Source organism: Odontesthes bonariensis, chromosome 11, assembly GCF_027942865.1.
Source record: "Odontesthes bonariensis isolate fOdoBon6 chromosome 11, fOdoBon6.hap1, whole genome shotgun sequence".
In the NCBI taxonomy this organism is placed as follows: domain Eukaryota; kingdom Metazoa; phylum Chordata; class Actinopteri; order Atheriniformes; family Atherinopsidae; genus Odontesthes; species Odontesthes bonariensis.
The window spans coordinates 816713-825909 of record NC_134516.1 but is presented as its reverse complement, the minus strand read 5'-3'; the positions used below and the strand labels follow the sequence as shown (position 1 = coordinate 825909).

The 9197-nt window shown below is 41.7% G+C and overlaps 1 protein-coding gene across 1 annotated transcript; it reads left to right on the top strand.

Moving 5' to 3' along the window:
* Window positions 1-5205: 5205 nt before the first annotated feature.
* On the top strand, window positions 5206-7730 carry LOC142391965 (proprotein convertase subtilisin/kexin type 5-like). Its single transcript, XM_075478161.1, has 6 exons — window positions 5206-5269; window positions 5378-5611; window positions 5974-6191; window positions 6448-6548; window positions 6718-6922; window positions 7287-7730. The coding sequence occupies exons 2-6, from the start codon at window positions 5523-5525 to the stop codon at window positions 7694-7696; spliced, it is 1023 nt and encodes a 340-aa protein (XP_075334276.1). The 5' UTR covers window positions 5206-5269; window positions 5378-5522; the 3' UTR covers window positions 7697-7730.
* Window positions 7731-9197: the final 1467 nt, after the last annotated feature.

Genomic DNA, 9197 nt, shown 5'->3' with positions numbered 1-9197 from the left:
CTCCGGGACACCGTCCTCCATACACTCTACAACAAGGTCTGGAAGATTAGTGAGAAAAGAGAGCAATTCAAGCATCCCATCACGAAAACACAGGAGAAACTTGAGAAAAACTCTGTGAAGGGGTTGAGTGACCAGATTTTAAACCCAGCAGGGCATTGTTGGGGAGACCTGAAGATGGTTGAGTACAAATGCTCCCCGTACAACCTGATTGACCTTTAAGGATTCTGCCAAGAGAAAGGTTTGCCAAAAGGGGCATTTCAGTTTTTCTATTTAAAGAATTTACAAAACACTCGAGAATCTGCTCTTGCTTTGTCTTTTTGCACTGTTGCGTGTAAATGAACGAGGGAGAAAAACAATCTGAATCCACTTTCGCCTCAAACACAAGAAAATGTGGAACTTTTAAGAGGGTTTGAAAACTTTCCATCTGCGCTGCACATACAAAAGATGTAAAGTAACAGTGCATCTGATTACATTTGGTATAAATTGGGCTCTTAATCCATGCAGAGGTCCAGCTTTTGCAAAATCTTGTTCATTTAGGTAGATTAATCAAACTTGTTGTTCTATATGGTGATATGTACATCAGATGCAGCAGCTCAATCTGATTGTGCTCATCAATTGTGAATCGCACCCTGCAGGTTGTTTGATGAAGGACTCTGTGTTATCCACTGCCAAACTGGTCGTTATGCTATGGGAGGGCAATGCAACCTCTGTCACCACACCTGCCAGGCGTGTACTGATGAGGGACCTGACCAGTGCACCAGCTGTGACACAGGTATGCCAGCCAGCTGCCCCAGTTACAGAGCATGGAGTTTCCCTTTTTTTTTTCTCCCCTAGCTCATAAAACATGAACTCTCTCTGTGTTTGAACTGACACAGGTAGCTTTTTGCAGAGGTTCACTGGTGTTCTCTTAAAAATTAATTTATGTAGCTGTAACTGTAATGAAATGAAATCATGCTCTTGGATCAAGCTAAGGCTCATTTGTGTCAGACACCACCAATCCATCTTCTGAAAGTAATTGGATCTAATTAAGCAGTAATTCAGCTATGAACTGTTGATAGATGTGTTGAAAAGAGGAATTATTCACTCGCATGTTGCATCCTGATCTAGAGATCCCTGAACATCTCAAGATTTTATCTAACATCTCATTTGATCTCAGTTAAAGGACAAACTGTGTCTGTGTGCGATGACCTCTTTTATCTTCTTAAACAAAGATGCACACCCTCATAAAACACCCTCGTATTATTATAAAGCTCTGACGTCATTACTGGATCACAGCTGAAGAAATATCGGCCTGTTAATGTCAAGAACGACTGTGTTTATCACACAGTTACAGACAGTATTATGGCTGTAGGAATGAGAGTATTTACACTGGGGATATACTGTTACACTCCTACCTACACACACATTTGCAGATACCAGACAGCCAAGAGAAAATTAGCACCAGATTTTCTCTTTTCACACACACCTTCATTTGTGCACACACACTTTCATTTAGCTGGAAAGTTTATCAAACTCTGTTTGCAAATGTGGTTCCATTTAATTGCAGCTCTGTCTGAGGCTCAATGAGACATAACAATAATAGCATGAACAGACTCTCTATCTATCTCTCTCTATGCTGTTTCTTTCTCAAAACAACCTCTCTTATCTCAGCCCATCTCTCTCACACACACATATACGTGCAGAAGGTGCCGCCACATACTGAGCAGACAATTCTTGATACTAACCCGTAACGCTTTGCTCTACGTCTGTCACTCAAAAGGAAAAAGTAAAGACGGGAGCATGACAGGGAACAAACTCAGATGAAATAACAAAAAAAGAGATGGTCAATCAAAGAGCATGACAGCATCAGAATACTGACTCACACACACACAACTCCAGGCAGGTATGAAATTAAAGTCGCACACAATATTATAGATCTTTCTGTTTCATTCCTGTGGAAGCAACGATACACACGGAGGCCTGAGTTTAATCAGAAACCGAATCCCCGGCTGTGAAATGCAATCACAACAGTGAGTGCGGATCATTGTATGGAAAGTTTCTTTGTGGACAAGGAGAGTCGAGAGTGTGAGCCTTGTCACCGCAACTGTCGCAGCTGCGGAGGGCCACAATATGATGATTGTGACACCTGCGAAGATGGAGTCACTCTGAAAAACGGGGAGTGCTTAGAGGGCAGACAGCTGGAAGCTTGTCCTGAGAAACACTTCAGAAACAGTATGGCACATGTTAATTTTACTTCGGTAATGAATGCCATCAACACTGACCTTCTGTTTTGATTTGTACACAAAGGCATTTGATTAACTGAAGCATGTCTCTGATTTTGAAATTGTGGAGCTGACCCTGTGCTTTCTTCTCTTAACGATAAACTGAAATAAGAATGTGAATCCAGATGTCCATTCAGACATGTTGCCATGAAATATATATGTACACAATAACACATTGTTGAGTCTGTATTCTGTTCCTCTGATGCTTCTCTTTTTGTTTCCTCCTTCCTGTTATGTAGTTCCTGACATAGTTGTTTGTGCTGTTTTCTGTTGTATTTTTCCTGTAGGTCAGGATGAATGTGAGCTGTGTCACTCATCCTGTGAGACGTGCTTTGCTGCAGGGAAGGAGAACTGCAGCAGCTGCCACACAGGTACGCTTATTCCATCTATAGGTTGTGTTGGAGTGCCTTGGAAACTAGGAAAGGTTTAGTCTTGTCATAAGCTACTGGAAAAAATTCCTTCACAGCACAAATATTTTTATCAGGTGGCGGTGTGTGTAAGGGCGATAAAGATCAGCATCTACCTTGATTGCATGTCATGACATGCTTCAAAGGAAACACAAACCTTCACACGGCAGCCGAGATATTAACTGCTGACAACCTTTTTATCCAGCTATTTTTTTTTCTTGAAACGCTGTTTAGATTCTTTTTTTCTCCCCCCCTTTAGGTCGATTTTTGACTGCTCATCAGACTTGTGTGTCTCACTGTCCATCTGGTACATTTGGCAGCAAGACATCTGGCAAGTGTGAGGACTGCTTGAAGGGGTGTATCACATGTCAGGAGGCCCAAGTCTGTCCGCAGTGTGGCCAAGGACTTTATCTGCAAGAGGGAGCGTGTGTGGTTGAATGTCAGAGGTGCTTCTCGTGTTGTCTCATTTCTTAATTTGTACATAAACACACGCCATGCATTAGCACTGACACCTCTCTCTTCCTCATTCAAAGAGGGTTCCCACGAGATGATGTATGCCAACCGTGTGCCCCAGAGTGTGGATCCTGAAAGGAAAGTCCCTCCCACTGTCTGAGCTGTGAGAAACTGTTGCTGCTGCTGGACCACTCCTGCAAGTCCCAATGTCCAGAGGGCTATTATGCCAGCAACACAGAATGCCATCGCTGCTCAGATCACTGTAGCAAGTGCAATGAGGACGGCCTGTGTAAGAGGAAGTGCACTCAGAAGAGTAGTGAAGGGTAGAATGATGGAGGATGTGAGGATGAAGATTAAAGAGATGCGGACTGGAAATGTGATTTAATTTAGAATTGAAGTGGCTGGCTGAAGAGAGGAGGAACATGAAGAGGAGATGCGCAAGAGAGATAATCAGCAAGGACAGCGAGATCCCTCTCTGCTCCCTGCTCTGCGAGTGGTTCAGCCTAAATTTAACAGCAGAAGGGGGGGCCGGTTGTAGGAACCACAGTAAAAACATAGCAGAAATGATTAACATGAATACAGGATATATAAAACCATCATTTGTTAGGATTAGAGTAGTTTCAGTAGTGACACCTTTGTGTGTATTTTAGGCATATTGAATATCATTATGATTGGATTTCATATAATGCACAAGGCTTTAGTGCGTAGCTTCTGGGAATTGGAAGATTGTTTGACTTGATAAAAGGTCAACTGATTAGCTCAATGGACAGGATTGCTTTGAGCAGTTTAGAAATGATTAACACCGAGACAAACTGAAATCGTTCTTCTTGGCTGCATCGTGTTCCAGAAGTGAATCCTGGATAATATAGACAAACCAGTAAGAGGTTATGGGCTGTTTCTTGTTAGCCCAATCTATTTCCCTCCTTAAACCCAACAAGGTGAGATCGTTTTTAGTCATTATACTGCCATCTCCTGGTATTAGCTCCCGCTGGACCTTTGTTTGCTCATGTCTTCACTTTAACATATTTTGTTTTGAAAATGTCTTTTCCGGTGCTATTTTGATTTGCCTTTGAATACTGAATTTATGAAAATTAATTCTAATTCCCAAATCTTTTTTTTTGCAAAAACGTTTATATTTATCCATGAAATTTGTTTCATAAATTTGTCTTGCTTGGAAAATATTATGGGGAAAATATTCAGTTAAAGTGAGAAACGGCTGGTGAACAGGGTCAAAGTTTAACCTGGCAGGTATCAGGAAGCGTCCTCATCTGTGAGTTGATTTCTAGTTTCTGAAACACAAAGTGTGTGAACTAGAATTTTTTTTTTATCTCTTATTGACAGATTTCAATAGAAAATCCTCTTTACAGGTTTACGGAGAACTGACGTAATGGTAATGGAAGCATTTTTCCAACCGTCAACTGCATGTTTCATGTAACAAAATAAACATAAAAATGTGTATTTTAGAGATTTTCTTTCCAAGTGCCTGAAAATGACGAAAAATGTCTGGACAAAAAGCTAAATGATTACAAAGCTTTTGCTGCATTATGTAGAAATTTTAATTTTCAGTGCGATAACAGATCAAATTTCAGCTTTTCAGCAGTGGAACTTTAGAGTTTAAGAAAAAAGAGTGAGTTGCTTGTATATGACAATAGTCTCAATCATATATGCCAAACTGGTCCTGTAGACCAAGTACATGCATATTATGAAAAGCAATAATCATTTATAAATAGACTTTATTTTTAACTTAAACTACCTAACCAAAATTCAAATTGTTGTATTTTCTCGACAGTAAAATAAACGAAACACAAATAAAAGCCCACACTGAGTCAGCTGAGACTTCAGTACAATGTGACAAACACAACCTCTCCTTTATTATCTTGCATATTCTTTTCTTCTATCTCCCAGAGTGTTCGGAATACTACTTCCTCCATGAGGATAAATGTGTGGATGATTGTCCCACTGGATACTTTGCCAGTGAGAAGCAACAGGAGTGTGTGCGGTGTCACGCTGATTGTGCCTCGTGTGACGGACCGGACATTGATGACTGTGAAGTGTGTCACAACCCGAAAGCTGTGCATTACAACGGAGAGTGTCTGTCTGAGTGTCCAAACAACACGTTCTATGAAAAGAACACCAATGAATGCAGAGGTGTGGAACTCCAAAACTGATATCACAGTAATATTCATGATATTAATGCACCTGTAATGTGTTACAGGTGCTTTCCAAAAAAAAAAATGCCTTCTCATTTTTTCACAGACTGTGACAAGTCATGTCTGACCTGCTCAGGACACGGGCCCTCAAACTGCCTCAGCTGTGATACCAACAGACGGAAAGACGCCAGCGGACACTGTGCGTGGTACAGTCAGTGCGCCCCGGACACATACGTGAATCAGAATGGGGAATGCCAACAGTGCCACGCACTCTGCAATCGCTGCTCCGGGCCTGGAAAAGACCTCTGCCTCAGCTGCAAGGAGCCATGCTTCCTGCTGAGTGAGTCCTCAAAATGCCAGAGTTGTAGTTTGTGCTCATTCAGGTGTGCTTCCAATCTTTTTAACTTTAAAGTTCTTGACTTTGTGTGTGCGTCCATCAGACATCACCTGTGTGAAAGAGTGTCTTGTGGGTTACTATGCTGAGGACAAGGATGAGCGTGTGTGTGAGCGCTGCCACCTAAGCTGTCAGTCCTGTGTTGGTCATCATAGCGTGCAGTGCGTCACCTGTAAACCTGGATTTTTCAAGCTGGGTAGCAGCTGTGTTGAAACCTGCTCAGAGAGGTTAGAGGACACGCGACAGACTGAACGAAAGCCTTCCCACTAGTCTACTGACACCTATCAATTGTTCTTCCTCTCTTTTAGTCACTTTGGCAACATGGCCACCATGGTCTGTGAGCGATATGACCCCTCCTGCAGCCAGTGTTCAGGTAGTAGTAACAGAAACTGCCTGAGTTGCCGGGAGGGCTACGTCTACCTGGGGCAGTGGGGCCAGTACCTGAAGAGCTGCCCTCCAGGCTACTACAAAGGCAGGAGGTCTACTACCTGTCACAAGTGTCACCCTACCTGCAAGACCTGCAGCGGTAAAAGAAGCCCGTTGTGGCTTTCTGTATTATTATTATTATTTACCCAGCTTTTTTGTATTTTTGGGATATGAGATGTGGTGAGAAGTTAACACATGTTGATTATAAAGACGGGGCAAAGACAGGGCAACATACCCATCATATGATATACTTCGGCTGGGCTTTTTGATTCAGTTGTTGTGCTTCTTTGTTTGTAAATTCCAGCTCAGTCATGTGTTTACGCGTTCTTCTTTGTGTTATATCCCTCTCCTAACAGGTGAGGGTGCTCTTGCCTGCCTATCCTGTTATGATGGCTTTGACTTTAAGAGAGGCATCCGTTACAACCCTTGTTTCGTAGGCTTCTATGCTGCCTCACAGGTGACAGACAGCTTTTGTGTTACTTTATGTACAAAAGGGTGTTTTGCTTCATGAAAAAATAAAAACAACATCCTGGCTTTGTGTCAAGATTTGGTGAAGTATCCGCAGGTCAAATTCACTCACAAGAGTGTGGCGCTGCAGTCTAATCTGTATTCTGTTGTTGCTCCAGGATTCAGAGAGTGAGAAACCAAATTGCAAAGCTTGCGACCTGTCTTGCGAGGGCTGCCATGGTCCCAGCATGAGGGACTGCACTCTGTGCCCTGCGAGCCAGATCTTGTCTGATGATGGCCATTGCTTGAGCTGCTGTGGAAATGAGACCCTGCACGATAATAAACCGATACCCAGGGAGTGCTGTGATTGCAAGTCATCAAAAGGTAAACAAGATGAACACTGAAGGTGCAACAAGACATCTTGTGACATTCATTAGTGCAAACTCCTGAGGAAGTTCCAGTATTTGTGCACAAAAACAGTACGCATACTTATTCATGGAAACATGTTGAATATAAGTGAATGTACAAAGAATTGAATCGTCTTTCTTTTTTTTTTTTTTTTGTTAGATAAGTTTACAATAACGACATTTTTTGATATGGGGAACTGGCCGATGAAATTCCCCACATAAGAAGTGCAAAATTAATCAAGGAAGACGGATGTCATGCATACTGATCCAACAACAACAATTTAAGATAAGCTGGTCACACCCAGCAATGTACTGTAAGCTCTTCTTTTTCTTCTTCCCAGTGGAGTGCATGCTCAGTGTCAACTTTGTGATGGTGACGACTGACGATTTGGACGGCACGGCTAAGCTCTTTGTCACTGTTTGTGTTGTGGTCATCCTGTCTTTGGGCGGAGGGATCTTCCTCTTCCTCAGTGCTCGATCTAAAACTGCCGCCATGACTCACAAAACCAGAGCGGGAGGGTATGAGAAACTGGACACCAGTGAAAGACAGGTGCCACAAGCCACCACCTCTATGTTTGGGGAGTACGGTGACAAAATAATTGAGTGTGAAGATAAAGAGGAAGAAGACGATGATGAGGATATTGTGTACATGACAAAAGATGGCATGGTGTATCGTAAATTTAAGTATGGACTGTTGGATGAGGATGACATGGAGCTAGAGTATGACGATGAGAGCTACTCATTTAGGTGAAAAGAAAACAAAAAAGACCTTCAGTGGACGGACACAGTTCTTCGCCTATTTCTGCAGTTGAATTTGTTGTGAATGTATTACTTGTTTGGAAACCAAACATCAATGTAATAAACCGTCTTGATCTTTAATGAATCCTTTTTTTTAACCTGTATTCCTTCCGACTTTTAGCACATTTCTAGGTTAAAGCAGGGCGATTTGTATTCATCTAGGAATTCTGGCTATAACTAACAAGTTAAATGTGTTCCTCACTGAATGTGACCTGAAACTTCATCAGATGATCACACAAGTCTTTGTCATAGCTGTAGAGAACCCAGTACAACAAGAGACACAATTATACACCTTTATTGAGGAAAATTATTCAATTTAACGAGTAGCAGAGTTCCTCGGCGGATGCAGATTGTGAGCCTTGGCTGAAGAACTCTTGAGCAGTTGTTAATACAACTCTGCGATGTTGGTGACTTTCCTCAAATGAATTCCTACTTTATGCCCTGCAACAACATGCCTTTTTGGATCAGGACTTTGACTTGGCCATGTTATTACATTGACTTTATTCTTGTTAAGCTGGTTAGGCTTTGGTAAAACCTCTTGTATGCAGTTCAGATGCCGTAAAAAAACAAAACTAAAAATGCCTGAAGCATGACAGCACCACCACCGCAATGTTTCAAATATACAACAGTGCTTCCTTTCTCCACCAACGTAGTACAGCTAAGTTAGATCAAATTGAATTGAACTTTTCTTTGAATTGAACATTTTGTGAAGTTTTCAGTTCTTTGAATAAAAAAGGTTTGCCAAGTCACACTGAATTTACCTCCTCCTGAAGGCAAAGGTCCCACAAGCTTTTGCCACTAAGATACAGTATGTAACGCCACTTTCCTCAGTAGAGAAACGACTTGTCTAAGTCTAGTCTATGTCTAAATAAATTTAGTGTTTGTTAATCTTTAAAAAGTCTAAAGATCCAGTGGTGTTCCACAACGCATCTTTGCTCAAATGTAGAAAATTTGATAGTATTCACAAAATTTTAAACAACCCTGCTGTTGCATGCCACATATCCATGAACATATTTGAAAGGGACACAGAAAAGAGAGGTTTTTACAGCCCAGACAATATCTGACCCAGAAGTTGGAGTCTGCAAATAAAGTCACTGTGAAAGTCACCGAGTCATCTGAGAAATCCGACATAACGCTGCGAGGTCAAGCTGGACGTGAGCTTACCGATGGCCTTCAGCCTCACAACAAACAATAAAAAGGTTTAGTGTTGGATTAAGCAGACTGGTCCTCTGATTGGGCTTCTTACTTACTTTGTAAATCACAAACATGATATCAAATGCCAGACTTAACCGCAGCTCAGAGTGTTGCAATGTCATCATTTTGCTGGTACCTTTATTAAACTTGACTGTGTATCACACACAAAATGTGAACTTCGAAGCTCTTAATTAAGGATGATTTGTGCAACCTTTTCCTTTAGTTTCACAAGAACAGAAAGTTATGTGAAGCGTCATCAC